The 24,454-nt window shown below is 43.6% G+C and overlaps 1 protein-coding gene across 2 annotated transcripts in view; it reads right to left on the minus strand.

The window, feature by feature from the left end:
- Positions 1-24,454, minus strand: part of CLDN10 (claudin 10) — an 85,531-nt gene that overhangs the window by 22,524 nt on the left and 38,553 nt on the right. The window contains exon 1 of one of the 2 annotated variants that reach the window (XM_048494890.1): positions 7,807-8,098. The exons of the other annotated variant lie outside the window; for it this stretch is intronic. Coding sequence (XP_048350847.1) covers positions 7,807-8,020 — 214 coding nt within the window. The 5' untranslated portion in view covers positions 8,021-8,098. Of the gene's footprint in view, positions 1-7,806; positions 8,099-24,454 lie in introns of those variants that run through there. 2 annotated transcript variants of the gene reach the window in all.

Here is a 24,454-nt window from a genome sequence, read left to right on the forward strand (position 1 = left end):
CAAAAGAAGGATCAGTTCCTTCCTTCGCTTGGCTGTCAGCTGGTGTAACAAGTACTTTGAGATGTCACTTTGTAAAATGTTGGCTCAGCCTTACAACTTGCTTCTCATAATCGGGTGATAACAGCAGTAGTACATGATACTGATGTCCTTCTATTGCCAGAATATAACAGAAAGCCAAACATGGTAAAATCTATATGGGATCTGAAAAAGGGAGACAGAAAGAATAGCGGAAGGTACTAAACATTTCTCAAGTGTAGGAGCTCATTGGAAATGATATTGTTCACCACGTTTTGTTGATTCATGAGACAAATGGATGCCATATGGCACATACTACCTTCAGTGATGGTAAAACCTATTATTCCAAAGATATTCTCAGTATCACAAGAAGACAGACTGCTATGTACCCTCAAGTTGTTTCTGACTTATTGTGACCTTATGAATTAATGATCTCTAAAACATCCTATCATGAATAGCCTTGCACAGTCTTGCAAACTGAGGGCTATGGCTTCCTTTATTGCAGTGGTTCTCAACCTGTGGGTCGCGACCCCTTTGGGGGTCGAACGACCCTTTCACAGGGGTCACCTAAGACTCTCTGCATCAATGTTCTCCATCTGTAAAATGGATAGATGTTAGGGTTGGGGGTCACCACAACATGAGGAACTGTATTAGGAAGGTTGAGAACTGCTTTATTGAGTCAATCTATCTCACGTTGAGTCTTCCTCTTCTCATAATGCCTTCAATTTTTCCCAGCATTATTTTCTCCACTGAGTCATCTTATGTGACCAAAGTATGAAAGCCTCCATTTATTAAGCAAGAAGATAAGTTATTGTGAATCAACTTCACATTAAACTAGACTTAGATTCTTTGTCAAGGTCTTCCATGGGTAATATCAAAGATTCCTTGCATGTGGTGCACTGTTCATAGGGGGCCAAAACAAGGGAGGCTGCTACAGGCATGGAAAAATCAAATCCAAAAGCAACTAGAAAAGTCTGCTTATTGCCATAGCCTAAGAATGCTTCCAGACGGCTGCACTGCATAGGCCCCTTCCGCACATGCAGAATAATGCACTTTCAATCCACTTTCAATGCACTTTGCAATTGGATTTTACTGTGTGGGATAGCAAAATCCACTTGCAAACAATAGTGAAAGTGGATTGAAAGTGCATTATTCTGCATGTGCGGAAGGAGCCATAGTCTTGCGCTATATAGAGTAGATCCAAAAGAATGGATCTGGAAAACTGAAAAGGAAGAGTTTGTTCCCAGTACAGGGAATTAAACAAAAACTCTATTAATTATGCTATTTAATGTAACCTGGAGGAAGGGCACGATATTAACAAAGTGTCTGTGTGGTGCATTACTTTGTTCATATTTAATTATTTAGAAATATGCCCCCTCCCTAGAACCGGATTGAGGTGGCTCAGTACTAAAACAATAACAAGTAAAAACAAATCAAACCAATAAAACAATCAAAACAAATCAAACCTACAAAATGATAAAAACAAGTCAACCAGTAAAATAAGCCAATAAAACCAGATCACTAAAAACCTGCCAGGGAACAGCATAAAATAAATGCTATCAGTCAACAAACAGTTTTCAAAAACAGTCCCACATATCTGTTGTAAACAAAGGTTAAAATGTGTCACTGTATGTGGTGAGTAACACAGCAAGGATGCAGGTGCACAGAAAATCCTGTTGATAAACTAGATTATACCTCTGACAACGGCCCTAGTATGTCCTAAGAATAAACTATCAACACAATATAATCAACACAATATAATGTTGGCCTTTTTTTAAAAGGCTGTTTAATCTTTATACAGATTTTATAAAAGTACTTGGAAATTTTTAAAATCGTATTTTCAAAGTCAGTTTCAACCTTTTAAACGTGGCCAATGTACATAAAGTTTTGGAGGATTCAATTATGTTGTTATGTACATCTTAACCTCAGACTTAAGCCATAATCCACTTCAGCAGTAATTTCTTTTGTAAGGGGCCCACCAACTACCATCCAATGCAGGTGTCCGAAGCACAGACCCACAGTCAAAAACACAGTGAAAGGGCCTTGGAAAGACTGGAAGATAAGTTGTCAGGTTGCCAGCAGCTCTCAGAATGTATTTCCTCCTGCCACTCATCAATAAGTAAAAAAGCCTCAAAGTCACTAGCAAACATCACGCTTCCTAATTTCAACATTTTCTTTTTATGATCTTTTGCATCTTAAATAGAAGTATTCTGCACTGTGCATGTGTTCTTTGGGAGCCACTACCAACCTTGGCTCTCTTGCAAGTTAAACACAGCTGGCTTCCCCACAGAGGTTGTTTACCCATGGATGTCTTGCTCTGTCTGGGTACAGCAGTTTTGTGTTCCAGAGCATCCACACAATGCCATCCTCTCCTCTAGGCTTCATGCTTCTGTATTTTGCCTTGTTCTGTACTGATCGTTCCCCAGTTTTGTTTGATGCCATCTGTTGTGGGGAAAGTGCTTTCAAAAGTCATGGGGATAGGGAAGTGTGCATTTTTGCAAGTCCCAGCCTTAATGGAACCATTCAGCTTCTGCAGCTACTATTCACCCTGATCCACATACAGCAGCTTTTGAAACAACATACTAATACCTAGTTTTCCTAAGTCTCTAGACCTCTTTCTTGTAGTCATAAGGGAAGAACAACTCAGTAAAGAAATAGACTAGAGATTTTTAAATCTTTTTTAAAAGATTTTTTTTAAATGAACCCTGGAAACTGGCATATTGTTGCAACAGGTTGTCCACAAATCTAGTGTTTCCTGAGGGGTTTTTTAAGCCCTCTGGTGGAGGAAATTGTGACTGCAGGGGGCTGAGGCAATGAAAATACAGGGAAATCTGCCACGTAGATGATCTGTTAAATGTCTCTGCATTCACAGTGGCAATGGGAGCTATAGATACAATAATCATCATGTGCAAGCACCCAGAATGCCCAAACCCAACCAGCTACCTGGCTTTTTGAAGGTAACCTCTGCCACAGACCCCAGGGAGGGAGTTGGGCGGAAGCAGACAGAGAGATACTTGCGTGTTCTATTTCTCTCCCATATCTTTTTGTCTGTAAAAGGGGAGTGTTTGTGGTTACTTGTGGCCCTGTGCATTATGCTTCCTTTTTAGAATAAGACTTACAACTTTGGGGCCTTACTTCTGAGTGAAGATATTTTTCTTGCTATGAAGTCACAGCCTATTTATGGTGAGCTCATAGCATTTTCAAGGCAAAAGACATTCAGAGGTGGTTTGCGATGGCCTGCCTCTGCGGCACAACCTTGGCATTCCATCCAAATACTAGCCAGGGCTGACCCTGCTTAGATTCTAAGATCTGATGAGATTGAGCTAGCCTGGGGCTAGGACTAAAGGTGCTTAGAATCAGTTTATTTATTTACTTCGTTTATATTTTGCCTTTCTCCATTCTCCTTTCCTCTGTTTATCCACATGACAAACCTGTGGAAGGTCTAGTTGAGAGTATGTTACTGGCCCACGGTCACCCAATAAGCTTCTATGGCAAAGTACAGGTTTGAACTTGGGTCTCTCAGATCCCAGTCAAACACATCCCACTGGCTCACACTACACTGTAAATCTCTGTAGATGGTATGGTGAAGTGAGATGTGCTTAGTAAGTGCTCATTCATTATTTTCCGTTTGAACTAATACATATTTCCATCTAAGGGTCCCCTTCTATAAGACTGTTTCAGGCCAGAGTCTGAAATTACTTAACTGCACTCATGATGACAGGGAAAAATACTGTTTCCTTTATAGATGCTCAGGGTCATCCAGTGTAATTGCTTTTTTTGTTTTGTTTTGCAGAGTGAGAAAAAAAGTTCCACACCCAAAATTACTGCCGCAAAATTTCAACGCAAGGATTCAGTTGGAACTGAGCCAAAAGGGGCAGCGATTTTACCTCTAGGACATGTATGTGAGTATGCATAAAATATTACATAATGTTTTTTTTAGTTTTAAATTTACTGAGCCTTGGGGAGAGGAACTTGGGGATAATTATTCCAAACTTAAGCACCTGTAAGTTTCATTGATTTTCTCAGCAGACCTAAACATGAACCACTCTATGGCCAGAGTGTTTTAGATTCAGACCAGGAAGATCCATGTTCAAATGGCACTCTGCCATGAGGCAAGCTAGGCAACCATGGGCCACTCACATTACTCTTACCCTAACCTAACTCACAAGGTTGTTATGTGGATAAAATGAGGGGGGCAAAGTTATTTGCACTTCCCTGATTGTCAGACAAGTGCATTAATGAACAGCACCAGCTTTGCTGAGATTGTGCCTTCGATAAATAAACTTCATTATAATGTTTAATTCCTTTCAGCCGACTACCCAGATTCTTTTCCTCCACAAATGCAAAAATATTTTCTCACTCAAAGCATGTTGAATCTTTTGATACCATAAAAGAGGATGATTGTACAATTAATATTCCCCTCTCCCAAGAGAATGGACAATGCTCAACATGTTGCATCCATTTTCCTATCTAGGCATTGCTACTGTGCTAGCGAGAGGAACTCTGATCTTTGTGACACTTGCCCTTGGGTGTTTCAAAAACTTATGACAATCCCATTTCCTCTTTTCCATCAAGCCACTGGAACTGATGTGAATAGCTCTGGGCTAGAATGATTTCATCAAATGTCAGAAGCTAAGCAGAGTCAGCCCTGGCTAGTATTTGAATGGAAGACCTCCAAGGAGTGACACGAGGCAGGCAATAGCAAACCACATCTGAATGTGCTGCTGGACGCCATTTATATTTTTTATTGTATTTTTATTGTATTTTATTGTATTGTATTTATAAGATTTAGCTTTTACTGTTTTATCACTGCTATTAAAGGTTTAGCCATTTTATGTTATATTATGTTTATTGTTGTACACCGCCCGGAGCCCCTCGGGGATAGGGCGGTATAAAAATCTAATTAATAAAATAAATAAATAAATAAACGTCTCTTGCCTTGATAACGCCACCAGGGTCACCATAAATCAGCTGTGACTGGATGACAAAAAAAAATGAAGCCACTAGAAAAACTGAACCACCATTTCTTAACACAAAAGCCTTCCTAGTGTTCAGGTAGTGATTGTACTGGCTAGCTGGCTACTCTTCTAGTGGAACATGGTCTTTAAGAAGCAAAATCACCCAAAATCTCTTGCATGGAAAATGGAGAATAATTTCCCCTGAGACATATTACACCTTCTTTCAAACAGCTAACTTCTGACCAGGTTGGAATTGGAGCTTCAAACAAGACTTAGTGGGCCCCCCTGAAATAAGCAAATCTAGACTTCCCACCTTCCATAACCCTAGCAGCTTCTGATGTTCCATTTCCCTTTCACAATAAAAGGCAGAGGGCAACAGTCCAAGCAAAGGGCTGAAAAATGAAGGGTGGATAATCCCTCAGCCTGCCCAGTCTCCTCTTCACTGCTGCTTCCATCTCTGCATCAGATCCACATCAGTGAGGGATCTGGTGAGATCAATGTGGTATGGGAAAGAAGTAGGTGTCTGCAAGAAAGAGAGGTGGGGCAGGCCATAGTTTCTCCTTGGCACCATGCCGCATGCCTTGCCAAACACCTGTCCTATAGCGACAGACCTGGCATTGGGAATTTGTTTCAGGACCTTCAGTCAGCAGTGGGCTCCCTGCCAGCACCTGGGCCCTGACAGGTGCCCAACTGTACCAAGCATTGAGGCTAGGACTGCTTCCAAAATACTTTGCTAAAATGGTCTCTGGTACATAGGATCGCCATGAGTTGGAAGTGACTTGATGACACATTCACAAAAAATCAAGAGCAAGGTTTGATTCTGCAAATAGCTGTTTTCACAATGAACTATGATGCGTTTCTATCAATGTGACATGTATGACCCAACAGGTAGGTGAAGCTACGGTTTTTAGTGCCACTGCAATCCCTGCCTGTTAGCTCCAAACAAAAGTGTGTTTACCTTCCCTGAACTCAAAAACTGATTTGTAGGATAATGGTATATATTTACTTGGAAATAAATCCCACCTAATTTAACAGGACTTATTACTAGTAAGCATGTAATGCTATGCATGCTTACCTGTAAGTAAACCCTAATGAACTATGTGGGATTATTTCCAGGGAAATATGCATAGAATCACACTGTCATTTTAGAATAAACCATTGTATTTCACCCTTATACGAAAGCACTACATTAAGTTAAGAGCTGTTTATAAAAAAAGAGAGTCAAATAAGAGAAAAGTTGCTAGTTTCCTGATGCTGCAAAACAACATGAAAAGCTTGCAGGAGATCAGAGAAGAAACAAGTCCTGGTTGGCATGTGTATGTAAAGTCCTGTCAAATCATAGCTGACTTATGGGCCCCAGCAAGGGCCCTTCAAGGCAAGTGAGATGCAGAGGTAGTTTGCCATTGCTTTCCTCCAGTTAAAAATGGTTTGAAGTAAGGCACATGACCCTAATCAGGTTAGCCCAATCTCATTAGATCTCAGAAGCTAAGCAGAGTCAATCCTGGTTAGTATTTGGATGGGAAACCACCAAGAAATTCTAGGGTTGTGACTTGGAAGCAGGCAATGGCAAACCACCTCTGAACCTCTCTTGCCTTGAAAACCCTACAAGGTCAGCATAAGTTAGCTTGAGACCCTGAAGAGCAGCTGCCAATGACAGTAAACAAGACTTACCATGATAGACCAATGGGACCAGACATCTGCATGTTAATGTGAAGGCACCTGTCTCTTGATGAATAAGCTAGGGCGTGACCAGGTACAGGGAGCTCCAGACATTTGGTTCAGCTACAGATTTGTTCCCTGCACATGTACATACTCTCCTGATCATATCGAGGGCTCCCAGGAGTGCACTAGTTTCAAAAGGCAGAAATTCTGAGCATTTCTATGATAAGCTTATCAATTGCACATGCTGAAAAAAATCATACTAAAAGAGCAGCATTCCAGGATTTTTAAATGTTTCTATGTGTTTATTCATCCAAGCAGGATGGAACACACTTAAATTTGAACTTTGTTGCAAATGAATTCCCAATGTGCCTTTGGAGTCCAGGGCAATCGTAGACGAGAGAGCTAAATTGATTTAAAAGGCAACTTTTGGGGGAAAAAAGATAAAGAAATCTGGTCCAAATGCATCACTGTGTACTTCTGTGCACAAGCAACATATCCCGTTTGCTGAACTATCAGCAACCAGATCAGTGTTTCTTTTTTAGTAACAAATATTTTGTTCACTAGTTCTGGTTAGTTAGTAAAATTTGACGACTGGCCAAAATGCTCTCCTTAGGAATATCCAAAGGAGGATGCGGGGGGTGGGGGGTGGGGGGTGGGATCAACTCAAACATTTACTGGCTTCTCTCCCCCCCCCCCCCGCCCGACCAGTGCTTTACATTTTGCCAGTGAATAAAATATCAATTTTTGTGCGCACCTCTACATCAAGCCAATTACCATCTCAGATTTTGCACAATTTACAGAGCACAAGCTCAGCCAAAATCAAGCCAGATAGAAAGTAAATGGTAGCTGTGTGTTTATACTGTAAAAAATAATAATTTTCCACCTAGCCCTTTCCAAATTTAAAATTTTGGATTTGAGCTCGCAGATGAATGAGCAGCTGAACTTTCCCCCGCGGAGGCACCCAAGTTCCGTTCCGTGCAGCTGCATCATCCTTGTGCACAGTTACTTGGAAAGAAGCCCTACTGAGTTCAGCAGGCTTACTCCCAAGGAAGGGAGCACGGAATCGGGGCCTCGCTCTCCCGCCGGTCCCAGTCCTGGCGCTGGCCTCCAAAAGCACATGAGCAAGCGGAGGGGTGGAGGGGAGCAAGCGCGCGCGCGCGGGTGTGCAGACCGTCCAGCGCCAGCATGGAGGGGAAGTCCTTGCAGTTGGAGACGCCGGTGGAGTCGGTCACGCAGGTCTTCCAGAGGTTGGCCCAGAAGGTGGCCGTGGTGATGACCGTGCCGTCGATGGTGGACACCTTCCAGTAGTCGGTGGGCAGCGTGGACGACACCAGCACCCACCCGGAGATGACCAGCAGGAAGGCGAGCAGCTCGGCGAAGCCCATGTCAGGAGCGCGCCACACCGCCTCTCCTCCTCTTCGCCAGCCGGCCTCTGAGCGCCGCCGGCCGCCCGGGGCCCTGCCGGAGACCCCACCCGCCCAGCAGCCTCCCAGGGAGGGGCGTGGAGACCAGGTAGGGCGGGCAGCTCCCTGTGGGGTGGGGTGAGGGGCAGGCCCACTGACTGACTGACTGCCCCACGCTGAGTCGCTCCGGTCATCTGTCAAGCTCGGTCTTGTCTGCACGTGACTGCAGTGTTTTCCCTACTCTTTGTACCTATTATTAACGTTTTGTTAATTTATCACATGTAACCCTATAATATTCCTTCTGCCGTTCGGCTTTTTTCCAGCCTTCCTGGTTACTAGTTATTCTCGAACACGCGTCACAATGAACGCGCCTGTAATCCCCAAACAGCATTGGCCTTGTTTTCCTTAGAACGCCTATTGAGCCGTTCAAAGCAGGTACCGTTTATGTCCCACATTTAGCTACAGAGTGGTCCCTGGGTTTTATTTTTAGAATGAAGATGTGTTGGCTCTTGCTTGCCATATGTACATATATCATATATGGCAGGGTGTGTGGGCATGAAATGTGGGCGTAAAAGAAGAGTTTGGATTTATACCCTTCTTTTCTTTCTTGTCAGGGGTCTCAAAGTGGCTTACAAACTCATTTCCTTCCTCTCCCAACAGACACCCTGTGAAGTAGGTGAAGCTCAGAGCAGGGGCGTACCTAGGCAAACTGGCGCCCGGGGACAAAACCTGAGTTTGGCGCCCCCCCGTCCGGCGTATGGGCGGCCACCCTCCCCCACCATGACCAAACAATGATTTTTTGTACCAGCTCACAAAACACCTCCCACTCCCATCAAAACATACATGGCTCTCTCCCCACCAACTGTTTTCCTAATTTCCTAATCACAACAACCCTATGAGGTAGGTTGTTAGCCTGAGAAACAACTCCAAGCCAGTGCAAGTGGGTATTAAGCATGTAAATCTCTCACAAATCACCCCCAGCAAAACATTTACCAAACAAATGTCAGCATCATCTCCAGTGGAATCCACCCCCAAACAGCATCACTTTCAATGGTGTTTAAACTAGGGAGCTCAGATTCTTCTTTTAAATCTACCTTAAAGGGAGCATCTGGGGTCCGCGGTGAAAAGAAGATGGAAAGTGATGCTGTTTGGGAATTCTCCCCCACCCTGAAACAGCATCACTTTTGAGGGTTGGAGATTCAGATGAAACAAATAGCAGAGGCGACTGGAATCTGGGCAAATTCTAGACATATTCAGGACAAAAATTGTCCGATTATGTCACTGCCCAAATATGAACAAATGCGAATGCAATGTATTTGGGTTTGAATATTTTTGGTGGTTTAGCCTGCAGGGAGTGCATTTTAAAAGCTAGCGGCACCATGACTTCAGGGCATCATCTAGAGATTGCCCTGATAATACCATTCGAAGTTTGGCGATGTTTGGTTCAGGAGCAGCAAAGTTATGGACGCCCAAATGGAATACCCCCATCCCCATTGTTTTCAATGGGAGCTGGAACTGAGATGGGGCTACCCATTTGAGGGACCATAACTTTGGTCCCCTAAATGTAACTTCACCAAACCTGGGTGGAATCATAAGAATAGTTACCAGATGATACCCTGAAATTTTGGTGTCACTAGCTTTAAAAATACATCCCTTCCAGGCACCCCAAGAAATTTGCCCAAGATTCTTTGTTTTGCAGTGACTGCTCCATTGTAGCTAATGAGGAATTTCTGAGGCAGGCTGCACATTTTTGAAGATAGAGGCACTAGACATTCAAGGTGGCTCCAGGAAGCCCTCCTGGTAATAGCATCCAGGTTTAGAGACCTTTGCTTCTGAGGGTCCACTTATGGGCCCCCAAAAGGCTTATTTTGTTTCCCTGCTCCTGCACATGAAGCCTGCTGGCTGAGTTCTCTCAGAACTTCTCAGCGCCCCCACCCACCCCCAAAAGCAAAGCTCACCAAGCTTGGATGCTATTACTCAAGGTCTCTTGGAGCCACCTTGAAAGTCTGGCGCCTCTATCTTCAAAAATGTGTAGTCACTGCTTACACACTCAGAAATTCCCCAGAATCTGCCAGGCTTTTCAGCAAGTTCTGTGGTGGGAAAAATTATTTTTCCCACCATAGACTTCAATGGGGCTTTCTGTTATGCCCAGCTCTGTGGTAGAGGTTTCAACAGGAGGCACTGTGGTAGTGGTCTTTCTCTAGGCGGGGGCACTTATTTCCTGCAGGGCTGCTGGTGTGAGTCTCCTGAAAGGAACCAGCCAACTTTGCTAAAGTTTGCTTGTGGTGGCCGAATGCTGTGGGCATCAGGTTCACCTTCAACTCGGTGCCCACAGCATTTTCCTCTTCCACACACATTTTAGCAAATTTGGCTGGTTCCTTTCAGGAGACTCACACCAGCAGCTACAGGAAATGCCCCCACCCAGAGCAAGATCCCAACCCTACCACAGTGCCTCCTGTTGAAACCTCTACCACAGAGCCATCTGGGCATAACCGAAAGCCCCATTGAAGTCTATGGTGGGAAAAGTCATTTTTCCCACCACAGAACTTGCTGAAGAGCCTGGCAGATTCTGGGGAATGTCTGAGTGTGTAAGTGCTGCCTGCACATTTTTGAAGATAGAGGCGCCAGACTTTCAAGGTGGCTCCAAGAGGCCTTGAGTAATAGCATCCAAGCTTGGTGAGCTTTGCTTCTGGAGTGGGGGGGGAGTTGAGAGAGTTCTGAGAGAACTCAGCCCACAGGCTTTCATGTGCAGGAGCGGGGAAACAAAATAAGCCTTTTGGGGGCCCATAAAATTGAACCCCCAGAAGCAAAGGTCTCCAAACCTGGATGCTATTACCAGGAGGCCCTCCTGGAGCCACCCTGAAAGTCTGGTGCCTCTATCTTCAAAAATGTGCAGCCTGCCTACACACTCAGAAATTCCCCATTGGCTACAATGGAGCAAAGTCACTACAAAACAAAGAATCTTGGGCAAATTTCTTGGGGTGCCTGGAAGGGGTGTATTTTTAAAGCTAGTGACACCAAAATTGCAGGGTATCATCTGATAACTATTCTTATGATTCCACCCAAGTTTGGTGAAGTTATGTTTAGGGGGACCAAAGTTATGGTCCCTCAAATGGGTAGCCCCCATCTCAGTTAGCTCCCATTGAAAACAACGGGGATGGGACGCCCCTTTGGGGGTCCATAACTTTGGACCCCTGAACCAAACATCACCAAATTTGGGTGGTATCATCAGGACAGTCTCTAGATGATACCCTGCAATTTTGGTGTCACTAGCCTTACAATTGCGCCCCCTGCAGGCCGGAACGTGAAAAAACACTTTAAAATTTTAAAAACACACAAACGACCCTGAAATGTTGGCGCCCCCCCACGTGACCAAATGGGGGGCGCCCGGGGACAGAGGGTACCCCCTGTCCCTAGGTAGGAACGCCACTGGCTCAGAGAGTTCTGAGAGAACTGTGAGTAGCTCAAGGTCATCCAACAGCCTTCATGTGGAGGAATGGAGAAACAAATCCAGTTCACCAGATAAGAGCCCTCCGCACAGGTAGAGGAGTGGGGAATCAAACCTGATTCTTCAGATCAGAGTCTACCTGCTCGTAACCACTACACCACACTGGCTCTTGGGTTAGAGGTGGTCCAGGATCTCAGGTATGATTGCCAACCTTCAGGTGGGAGATGGAGATTTCTGAGGATTACAGCTGACCTCCGGACCATACAAATCAGTTCCCCCAGAGAAAATGTCTGCTTTGGAGCTTAACTCTATGATATTATACCTTGATGACCCCCCCCCCTTCCTAAAACTCCACCCTCTCCAGTTCCACCTCTAAAATCTCCAGGAATTTCCAAGCCGGAAATGGTAACCCTGCAGGTTAAGAGCTTGCATGTCATCCCCCCCGATGATTTTTAACTGGAGATGTTGGCAGGACCTTGGCCAGAATCTGGGGGTGGGGATGGGGATATGCCAGGTCCCCTCATTAGGTGCAACTTGATGATGTCTCGGGGTGGTGGGAGTCCAGTCACATCATGGAAAGGAGCATGGAGATGTCACATGGAATAGTTGTGTTAACAGTAGTATTACATACCACTAGGTACGTACAGTATGATATCTGTGTATAGGCTTTGAAGAGATAGGCACAGGGCAGGTTGAAAAGGTTGTTTTAAAAAGTTCATGAAAATTAAATGTGTGCTATATGTAAAATGTTGGTGAAGTTTTAATGCCAGTCCTTGCCTCCTGTATTTGTTTGTGCAGTAGTCATCACAACCAGCCATATATCTGCAATATAGCAAATCACCAGCTATTCAGGGAAAAGTGATTTGTTTATGATCATACTCAGAGTCCTTTGTTGATTTAATTACAGTACTTATGTTCTCCTCTCAAAAGATGCTCCAAGGCAGGATTCAGAACTGCTCAGAACAGAGTTGGGAAAGCCATTAGTGGAGGGTTGGGGGAAAATAGCAATTAATCAGAGCCTTAATTACTAAAATGGGAGATTCCCAAGTTGAATCCTCCTGCTAAGCATTTCCTGCAAACCTGATACCAGGTTGATATTTACTGATTTAAAATATTCATAGCCTGTCTTACCTCCTTAGTCTCAGGGTAGCTACAAATAACTAAGAAGCTAAGCCAGGCTATAAATATGTTGTTCCTGTGTTGTGAGGGGCAACACTTTATGTGGAGTTTTTCAGTCTTTGTATTCAGATAATTGTTCTTGGTACAGAATTATTTGTGTGTGTGTAAAATGTCATCAAGTCACACTGAAAAAGGTGCCCCAAGGTCCCCCAACCCTCCACTAATGGCTTTCCCAACTCTGTTCTGAGCAGTTCTGAATCCTGCCTTGGAGCATCTTTTGAGAGGAGAACATAAGTACTGTAATCTCTGCCTTTACAACAGATAAAAACTTATATATTTCAGCACTGTAAAGATAAAAGCCAGCTTCATGTGGTAATCAATGCATTGAGGATCTTAGAATTCTATCAGTATTTGAACATATAGACGGCAGATGTGCATAGACTTGTTTTTAAATATTTGGAAACAATTTATGGAAACTTATGTCTAGGTCTGCAACCACTGTTATTAGATTTTGCCTTTATTTTATGTATATTCTTAAGTTTTTTACTTTGGTATTTTTTTCAGACTTAAAAAAAAGAAAATAAAAGAAGTTTTTTTTCCTTTCAAGGTAAGTGAGAAGCGGATGTGGTTTGCCGTTGCCTTCCTCTGCAGAGTTTTCCTTGGAGGTCTCTCTTCCATGTCTGACCCTGCTTAGCTTCTGAGATGTGATGAAATCAGGCTGTGACATACTGCCTTCCCTGCCACAGAAATATTTAGATCTTCACAAAGATCTTATTTTTCTATATTGAAAGATAATAGGATGGAAGAATTCCTGGCTATTTTTCCTTATTAGCCTTTTAGCCTTTATAATAGTTCTTCTTTTTCTGTTGTGAAAGACTCTAGAGTTTAAACCTGCCTGAACATTATGCTACTTCATCCCTACTCCCAGATTCTTTGGGGTGGAAGGGGGGTGAGTTTGGAAGAGAGGAATTTAATTGTGGTTATTAATTGGCTAGTAAAAGACATTCTGCATATGCTCAGAGACATTAATTCCTTGACACAGACAAGTTACAGAAATATGGTTGGCAATTAATGATTCACAGCAAGATATTCAGTTGAGTGAAACTGCGTCTGCCCCCTCTCCCATGCCCCCTCACAATCTTTAAGCAAATTTCCCACTGCAAAGAAACCACATAATGGTATAAGTCACTCTTGTTTTCTGTCCAAATTTCTCACTTCAGGCTGCAGACCTTAAAGGCGGCAAAAAAAGAGGCCAGCGACAGCAGAAAATAATGAATTTGGACAAGAAGGAATTAACAGTTTCCACCATCTTGCAGTTTCCCTTTCCCCTTCTCAGGCAAGCCAGACAAAGGAGCTTGCCCATTTCCCCTTAAATCACCATGAGGACTAGAGCAGGAGCTCTGTCAATGGCATCTGGATCTTTTTTTGCAGGATGGGGAGAGATATTTACCAGAAAAGCAAAAGTCAAACTCAGTGTGTTCTCCTATAAATTGATTTTCTCAAAAAACCAACCCCTCCACCACTGTGACCACAACACACAAAACAACAACAACAAAATAGCCAGAATTTCCACCCCTGTTTTCAGGGGTTTTGGAGTTTCAGGGGTAAAGAGAAAAGATCCGGTAACTTGATCCCTTAAACATGGAATTTGCCATTGAAGGTCAGCCATCTTTATTCCTCAGCAGAGTTGAAAGCAAGCTGGTTGGGTCAGTACTGAATACCAGTAAAAAGGAGCTAAGGTGATACCATTTGTCTGGTGCTCCAAATGCTCCTAGAGAGATTGTGCTGGTAAAAATTAAATTATTTTCAACCTCATTAAATGGTAAATATGTTCATTCCATTATTTAATTTTATTTATTCGGAATATTTCTACTCTGCCTCTCCAAAATCTGCTTGACAGAAAGACTGGAACAATAAGAATGGCATCGAATAATTATTCAATCTACGGTAACAGAATAAAAACATTTGGGGGTTTTTGGCCATCAAGTTGCAGCCAACGTATGGCAACGCTATATGGTTTTCAAGGCAAGAGACATTCAGAGGTTGTTTGCCATTGTTTACCTCTGCACAGTGACCCTGAACTTCCAAGTTTACCTTGTGTATTTGATCCTACAGATTGCATAAAAAAGCCTATCCTGGAAAAGGCTTTGACTGTGTTTCCGGAGTGTTAAAGGAGGTATGACAAAGCCATTGTTGCCAAGAGTGGAGACACATTTCCCCTTTGTCCCATTAATTGTGTCTGATAAAACAGGTTTGACAGGTTTTAGAAAACACTACAAAAACCTACAAAATTACATATGAGCCCATGATGCTGCCTTAGAAGGGGGGGGGGAATCTGCTGTGGGAGTACCCTACCTTGGCAGAAAGGTGATTTTGCTGGGTCACATCTGCCATCCTCTGCCTGTGCTGGGATATTGCACCAACTGCAGCACCAGTGTTTCCATTCCTGTGCTGCCTCTGTTGACATAGTGGAACGATCCAGGGCTGTGGTTGGGGGAGGGATTGACTTTGTCCAGGGCTGTGGTTGGGGGCGGGGCTGACAAAATAGTGGCTTAAATCTGAACAGCCCCATAGAGGCTGCTCAGAAGTGGGGAGGTTTTTGCACTTTTGCACACCTCTTTGGAGGTGGAAGCCAGGTGCAGCTGTGATGCCATCAGATCAGAGGTCCATTATGTCAGTATTGTCTATTCAGAGTAACAGCAGTGCTCAGGTTGAGGTCTTTTACCTTTTAACTGGAGATGCTGGGTGTTGAACCTGAGACCATCTGCATGCCAAACAGATTTTCTATTGTTGAGCCACTGCCTGTCCCATGGGTGACAGGGGGAAGAGTGTAGACAACCAAGCTTGAGCAGTGATCTTGAGCACCACAGCTGGTGAAGGTATTCACTCTTTCTTGCTTCAGTTTACCTTTCCATTGATAACTCAGAAGCCAGTTGTCATGAGCCAGTCCCTGGGTACTTACCTGGACACAGAGTCAGAACCTGAGGACATAGTGCAGCCAGAGCTAGCTGCTCCTGAGGAAGTCCAGGCAGCAGAGCCAACACCCAGTCCTTCCCTGCCTGATGACATGCAAGGTGGAGGAACCTGCAGATCCTAATAGGGAACCCAGTGATGAGCCAGCTGTGCATAGGAGTCAGAAGCAAAGACTGCTACTGCAGAAGCAAAGAAGGAGTGCTTGTTTGGCAGCAAGATATGGGAGATTAGAAATCTCTGCATCTGATGAGGATTAACTCCTTGCAGAATCCCAACGCCTTAAACAAGGCTCTCTATATAAGCGTTGCTGTGAGCTTGCTTCTGCCTGGGTGTAACAAGTGTGTTACCTGTTGCCGCTGTGTGCCTGGTTCTTCATTGATTCCCAGCCTGCCTTGACCTATTGGACTGTGACTTAACTATGCCTTGCCTGCTGCCTGCCTTGACTCATTGGACTGTGACCTGACCACACTTGTGCTTGCTGCCTGCTTTGCCCTGCATGGTCAGACCCGCCATGCCCCTTGCCTGCTGTCAGCACACCAGTCAGTTAAGGACTGCAGCCCAAAGTTGAGGCCAGAGTCAAGCTCAAAGTTGAGGATGTACAAAACGAAAGCCTACTTGGCATCAAGATCTTGCCCCCTTTTGGCTATAGAGCTGTCCACTTTGGCCATTAATGACCCAAAGAATACAGAGTGTTTCTCCAATTCCACTCTAGAAGCAACTTTTTCACCACGAGGTTATGTGGTTGATGTATCCCAGACTGTATCAGGTTGCTTATCAATCCCGTATTGCATTGCAGAACCTAGAGTTCTGCAGAAATGGTTTGTTTGTCAAGGCTATCTATCACAGCAAACTTTCTTTTGCAGGGGTAAAAAAATCACAAGTGACCATTTCTCATTTCATAAATTAAATACCAGAAGACAGTATTGTTTGTTCTTTAGCCAGTATAAACACATTAGGGTCGTCATGCCTATTGTTTAGGATTGGTTTTTCTGTTTCATGGTTGGACCATATCAAACTCTTCCCCCTTAAAGAAACAGAGTCTGGGTGGAGGGAATAGCATGTGTGTATGCAATATGTGTCCATGTGTGTGTGCATGTGTGCAGTTTACTAGAAAAAGTCACAATCATTAATGCAGGGCTGAAATGTTAACCCTTGTGTGGCTAATCATGTTTGTCTGGTCTTGAATGTATGTGTAAAGTGCAGTCAAATCACAACTGACTTATGGCAACCCCAGCAAGGGACCCACAAGGCAAGCAAGAAGCAGAGGTGGTTTGCTGTTAACTTCCTCTGTGGAATCTTCTTTGGTGGCCTCCCTTCAAAGTTCCAGCCCTTCTTAGCTACTAAGATGTGATGAGATCTGGTAATACCACACTTCCTTCCCTCCTGGAGTCTTGGATATTGTAAATGAAAACATTTCCTGAAGTTACTAGTGGTTAGGACCCACAAAAATTCTCTCCCTGGCTGAAAAACCCTGAGTGATATGTTTTATGCAACAATGTGGTTAAAATGGTTGTTCAATTGTGTTCCTCAAACTTCTTTCTCATTTATCATGATTCACCTCCTGGATTTAGCTACTATAAGGAAGCAGAAACAAAAGCTAGGAGGAAAGTGCCATTTCCCCCCCATTTGAAATTTAAAAGGGCAATTCTGTGCAGAGTTACCACAGTCTGAGCCCAGTGGATTGACTCCTACCAGCTTGTCTGCTCATTTTGATAAGCATAGCCTTCTTGGTGGTCTTTGCCAGAGGGAAAGTTGCCAGGATCTCACCATCAGAAATGATGGACTTGTAGTAACTGTGCATAAGACTGCAGTTAAAAATCCTGCGAATAAAATTTTGTATGGAACAAACGTGGTGGGATTTGGGATTCTACGTAAGAGGGACTTGGGAGTTGAGTCCACATTTGATAGAATTGCCAATGGGAGATTTCCTGGAATGACAACTGATCTCCAAAATACGTAGATCCATTCACCTGCAAACAATGGCTGCTTTGGCTATAAATCCTGTTCATTAGACCCTGCTGAGGAGCCTTCTTAAATCTACTCCTTAAACCCCATCTTCCCTGGGAATCATTCCCAGATCTTTATCAACCCAGAGTTGGCAACCCTACTCGATGTGCATCTTTTAGGCTTCAGTGGTCACTGTTTTCATTCCAGGCTTGGTTGCCGATCTCTGCTGGAGGAGCTGCTGAGCTTCCTGGCCCACAGGTACCTGCTTGGGAGACTGTTCCTTTTCCATCTCCCTGCTTGGCTGAACACTAATGAACTCCCTTCTTTGACCTGTTCCCACTAACGGTGTGTCTTGTTCCAATCAGCCTTTGCCCACATGAAAAGGAGATAGCATTTCCGGGACTCCTGTTATTAATTTATTTCCAATTATTTCTAAAACACTGAAGTCAATCAGGCACTGTACAAAGTCGGCAGCAATCCCTTCCCACAGCAGGCAAGCTAAACAAGGCAGACATATGCGTGGAGTGAAAAAGAAAGATCTTATTAACTGACGACATGACTTAAGGCAGTTCCCCACCCCCAGAAGAGACTCTGGGCTAGGAAGGCTGTGTAGGGTCTGGGGATCTTGGGGGATTGCAATTTGCAATTGACTTGCAGGCTGCAGAGATCTGTTCCCCTAGAGAAAATGGCCGTTCTGGAAAATGACTGTACTCTATGGCAGCATATTCCACAGAAGACCTTCACTATCCTTCCCAGGCTTCACCCCCACCCCCCAGTCTTCAGGAATTTCTCATCCTGGAGCTGGCAGCCCTAATGAAACAAGGAGTGGGAAGGGCGTGGTTTGGAAGGAAGAAATGGCAGAAGGGAAAATAATGCTTAATCCCTTTCTCTCTGGCAACAGTTGCTTTTTCTGCTTCCTGAAGCAAACCCTTTTCTGGGAATTCAAATTGAGGAACAATGCTTGGAAGAAGGGAAGGCAGAGAGGAAATAATTGGGCAGGGAAAGGGTTAAGCGCCCCTCCCCCCTCTAGCTTGCACCCTACCTTTACTGCTATATAGGGTATAGGGTATTGGCCAAGGCCTGGCATCTCAAACTCAGCTGGCCTACCCCTGAAAACTTTGTTTGATTTTAACTCAGTGGGTCAAGTGCAGACAAGTAATAATATAAATGCAAAATACACTGAACCCAATCCAGGATGATATCCACTAGTTCCACGTGGGTGGATCTAAGTTGCTTCTCCTATTCAGAATGTTTTCAAGAATCTCTCTAACCTCTTGTTACACATGGATGTTTAGTTGGATTCTTGTTTGTACATTACAAGCAAGCCAGGTTATGGGCTTTGTTTTGTGATTTTCTTTGTGATGTTAAAGTATGTATAGCATTTGAGTTATACTGTTCCTGCATTGTGTTCAGTGTATTTTGCATTTTTATCACTATGAGTCTAAATCTGAACAAGTGGAAGGAAAAGAGCATTGGGACAAAAACAAAAATAGAGAAAACAGTGGAGCTCAAAAAGACTCTTAAAAGAAAACAGCAACAAAAAATTAGATAAGGGGTGGGATAGTTTAATTAATCATGCTGATTTTATTGCATGCTAGGAGGCATTCTTTTTGTCTCTGCAGAGAGTACCAATTTGGATCAGCTGCCTCAGCTGAAGGTGGATACTTGGTTTGCTGTGAGAATTCCAGATCAGAACTTGCTGCCTGACTTTGCCACTTGCAGCTACTTCATCTGGCAGAGAATTATACTTTCAGGTTACTGTCACAGCCATGGACACCCACGTGGCACTGTAGTATGTGAACATTTCATGGCTGACTTAGAACAAAGCTTCCTCAGATCCAACCTGTTAACCCTACTCCTGTACATGGGATTTACTGATGACAGTTGTGTAATCTGAGAACATGGAAAAGAAGGTCTTGAGAGATTCCACCAGAATAATAGTTTTTACCTCACTTTCAAACGGGGTACATTTTCTGGTCACTACTAGTCACAACTATCAGTTTGGCAGCCATTGGCTATGGATGCTGCAGCAGTAAGAACTCCTGTAGGTGCTCGGTCACAGAACTGACTCTAGTTGTTGATGCTATGCCAGAAAGTCATGCCGTACTGGCAAATCAGTCACTCAGTTCCTCACACTGATTTGCTAGCACAGAGCTGTAAGATTAAATTTTTAAAAGGTCCTATTGATTATGGTCCCTTGCACTAAATCCTCAACCTTACCCATAGTGAAATTGGCAGTAGATACTGGGGGTTAAGGTCTTAGAAGTTGCAATCTGAGAATTAAAAAGGACAGATGAGATCTGCGAAAGCTTGCTCACAATAAAGATCAAAAAACCTGCTGTGTGGATACAAGTTCAAGAAGCAGGAAATAGTGTCAAAATTGCCATTTGATAGCTGTGTGGGAAAGGGTAATTTACAGATTTAAATAGAGGTGCAGTTTAGAAGCTTGTTAATTCTGAAAGAAAAATTAAGCTACCTTTCAACCTTTCTTCTGGTGCTATTTTAAGCAGCTGCTCAAGTGTGCTGAACCAGATGAATATCGTTTCAGTCAAAGTACATGGCTATTATTCTTAGTGTTTCTTCTTGGCCAATTATATATCAAAAAAGAACACATTGTGATTCTGGTCAGAGTAACTGAGACCTGGTGTCATGAAGTGGTTTAAGAAGTCAAGAAAGAAGTCCCATGTTCAGGTGTGACCTCTTAACCATGAGCTCATGGAACCATGCAGCAGCTGCCGTACTGTGGGTTGGATCCAACCAGCTTTTCCACTGGTAAAAAAGGGAGGAAGTGATTCCCTTTATGGTGTAGTGCTGTAGTGTGGTGTAGTGTTTAAGAGCAGATGGACTCTAATCTGGAGAACCAGGTTTGATTCCCCACTTTTCCACGTGAGCGGCTGACTCTTAATTGGTGAACTGGATTTGTTTCCTCACTTCTGCTCATAAAGCCTCCTGGGTGACCTTGGGCTAGTCACAGTTCTTTGGAACTCTCTCAATCCCACCCACCTCACAAGATGTCTGGGGGGAGAGGAAGGGGAGGGAATTTGTAAGCCAAACTCTTCTTCTTCATCATCAAAAAGACCATGCTGGGGTTCATGGGATTTGCATGGAGAAAAGCTATGTGGTATTAGTAGAGAGCCAGTATGGTGTAGTGGCTAAGAGCCAGTGGACTCTAATCTGGAGAACTGTGTTTGTTTCCCCACTCCTTCACATGAGTGGAGGACTCTTATCTAGTGAATCAGGTTTGTTTCCCCCCTTCTTTACATGAAGCCTGCTGGGTGACCTTGGGCTGGTCACAGTTCTCTCAGCCCCGTCTACCTCACAAAGGGTCTGTTGTGGGGAGGGGAAGTCAAGGCAATGATAAGCTGCTTTGAGACTCCTTAAAAGAAGGAGAAAATCAAGGTATAAATCCACACTCCTTTTTAGGATTGCCAGCCCTAAGTTTGAAAATACCTGGAGACTTGAGGCTGGAGCCTGGCAGAGTGGTGGTTAGGGAAGGGAGGGACTTCGGTAGGTATATTGCCATACAGCCCACCTTCCCAAGCTTTTTCTCCAGGAGAAGTGGAATAAATATTTTAAACAAAAAAAAAAAGTCTGGAAATCAGTTGTCATTCCAGAAGATCTCTAGCCCCCACCTGGAGGTTGGCAACCCTAGAAGCTGTAGCAGGATGGGAGTTTAGGTGACCTAGAATGCAAAAGCCAACTGAATCCAACTCTGTGTATTTAAACACAATAACCTCTTCTCACAGAGAGAGGTGTGAGGCAGGGGATCCAATTTTAACACCAGAAGAGAACCTTGACTGAAGAGTGCGAATACACTCTTTTCCTTACCTGTTTTCCAAAAAAACCCCTCCCTAAATTAATAATTTCTGGTGTTGGGAGGCAATATGGCTTAGCAGAGCATCTGCTTGGCATACCAAAGATCTCAAATTCAGTCTCTGGTAAGACCCCCCACCTGTGGGGGAAAGACCCCCACCTGTGACCTTAGATACCTGTGGCCATTCAAAGTAGACCGTGGGCTTTTACACATATGTAGTCTCCTTTGTATTCCCTTTAGGTTTGATTCTGAGTTATCCACAAATCTTGACTTCTTTGGAAGTCACCTGCCCTCAGACCAGAGAATCCCTGTGGTTTCTAAAACTTTTAAAATGGTGACTTTTTCTCCTCCTTCACAGGAAAAGTAAAGGAGCCTGAAGTGTGTTAGGATTTCTTTGGGTTTTCTTGCTCCTCCTCACCTTCCCCATCCACACCATAGTAGTTCTACCCACTCTTTGGACCACCATTTCAAAATTATCAGAATGGTTTCCAAAAATGTTTAAGGCTCTCATGTAAATTATTTTAAACTATTTAATATATTTTGATATTGTGAAATTGACATGAAATTGACATGGTCTAGCAAAGTAACACTAGACAAAAGGCGGCAAAAAAAAAAATACTTTACTTGTGGGGGGAAAAGGTGGCAGGCAGCCTGCCCAAATGGAGATTGCAGTGACTGGACAAGGAAGTGGTGGGCAGGCAAAATGGTGGATCAGCTCTGCTACAGACATTTCACAGGAGGAAAATTTCTGTGCAAATAAACAAAAAAACTGAAGGAAAAACTCCCTGCAAAGCAAACAGCTATGGGATGAGTAATGCAGGCCTAAATGGCCAGTATTGACTTTGATGAATTGTTGGCCTGATTCTGTACAAGGCAGATTCATGTGTGTGTTCCACTTACTTCTAGGCAAGCATGCAGAGTAGTACACTGTAAGTCTGTCAGCTGATCAAAACTGTTTGGCCTGACTCAGTATGAGGTAATTTCATTTGATGTTGGACTTCAGATGAGAACGAAAGCATTTGGGAGGGTGGTAAAGCACCATTTAGGAGTCAGCTCTGGACTCCTAACCTGTGAGCCTCTTTTTCTGTTAAAATTGAGCTTCCAACTTCTGTTTCTAACGTTTTGGTATATAAATCACATTCATCTCACACACTTTTGTCCTGATAGGGAAAACTTAAAGGCATCCATTAAGTATTTGTGGAAAGGGATTGCTGCAGCAATGGACCAGGAAAATACTAATGCTGTCTTTGCAAAAACACCCCTCCTCAAAATGTTTTTGCTTCTGACAAAAAGCACTGGATGTGTAGTTTTCCCCTTAGCGACTGTGACAGTTTCTGGTGAGAGTTATTTGTGAACTTGGGTACCTTCTTCAGCATGTTGAATGAGCACACTGGGTGGAGTTCTAATGTAAAGTATTATTTAAGCCCCTTGTTACTATGCTTATCAGGATGATGATTCATACCGCATTTATTGATCTTTTGTCCTTTTATGTGATGTTTTATATTGTTAAATGTTTTGAGCAAGGCTTTGTTGCATTAGAAACCTATTTAGCTTGGAAAGGTTGTTGGCCTCAAAGAGCAGAGCTTGGGCTATCAAAGCTCTTGAGCATCATGAAAAAGCAAACCACCAGCCTTTCACTTTGAAATAGAAACATCCCGTGGCCTCTTTACAATGACTATTTCTATGGTGCCTAAAGCAACAATCTTAACACATGGAGCCAGTTTTTTGGCACAGTGTACCAGCTGCTGCTCACTGTATGAGAACAGGATGCCACATTGATGCTGGTATTACTGAATCCTATCCTACCTTCTCACCATATGATTCTCTCTTTTAATGTTATTGGATATCAGTATTGTGCCCAGGTTTGGAGAGTTAAAGTAGAATGCTTCCATATGGAGGTAGGGTTGCCAATTCTGGGTTGGGAAATTCCTGGAGATTTTTTTTTAGGGAGGGATAGAGCTTAGGGAGGGCAAAGTTTAGGAAGGGGCTGAACCACAACTAGGTGTATTACCACAGAGTCCACCTTCCAAAGCCACCATTTTTCTCCAGGAGAACTAACCTCTGTAGTCTGGAGATTAATTGTAATTCCAGGAAATTTCCAGGCCTTACCTGGAGGCTGGCAGCCCTCTATGGAGGGAAGGGTGTGAGGTTGCAGTCTAGGACATTGCTCATCCACTATTAAAATGCCACCCTACAATTGGATGAGGTTGGCACCTGCCATATCCAAGTGTGTGTGCTGCACTACTATCGTTCCATAGAACGTGCAGACCAGAACTGTTCAGCAGGGCATTTCTATATCTTTCATAAGTTTGAGAATAAGTTTGAATGTCTATAGAAATTCTCTTGAGAGTTTTTATTGTATGTTTTGCTTTATTTTTTATTTTACTTATGATTTTATTATGTTGTCAGTTTTTAACTTCTGTCATTAACCTTTAGCCTCTGTGAGAAAGCTGGATATAAATGAAGTAATAAGAAAGCAAATAAATTGTTTATTCTGCTGTTCTCTCCTCATCTATCATTTCTTTCCCTCTCATCATCTTCTCCCTCTCCCAAGGTCAAGCAGGGCACCAGGACCTGCTGGTGGGACCACGCTTCAGTGGTTTGCATGCACAGAGTCCCAGGTTCAACTCCTGGTATCTCCAGTTGAAAGATCTTAGGAAATTTTTTTCTCTGCCAAAGACACTGGAGAGATGCTACCAGTCAGTAGGCAGTACAGACCTAAGTGGACTTGTGATTTGACTCATTATAATGCAGCTTCTTAGGTCCATAGCTGGTAGGGAAGGAATATAGGTAGACCATTGGGCTGGGGGAGAATAACTGAAAGAAGACCCAGTGTCTTGACTCCCACTGCTAGCAAAGTGTCAGGTTGCAACCTGGAACCATGGGATGGATCTTACCGAGGTGTGAAAATAAGCCTGTATGAGCCAGCATCGAGGACTGGTGAAAATGTGGGCAAAGTAGTACTTCCCATGTTCTGCTTGAGCCCCACCCACAATACAGATAGTACCAGTAAGAAACATAAGCCATGTTCACCTCTGGTCTGTTGGGATTTTGCAAGTGTCTATCACAGTGATGGCGAACCTTTTTGAGACTGAGTGCCCAAACTGCAACCCAA

The sequence above is a fragment of the Sphaerodactylus townsendi genome, linkage group LG04 (genome assembly GCF_021028975.2).
Source record: "Sphaerodactylus townsendi isolate TG3544 linkage group LG04, MPM_Stown_v2.3, whole genome shotgun sequence".
Classification (NCBI taxonomy): domain Eukaryota; kingdom Metazoa; phylum Chordata; class Lepidosauria; order Squamata; family Sphaerodactylidae; genus Sphaerodactylus; species Sphaerodactylus townsendi.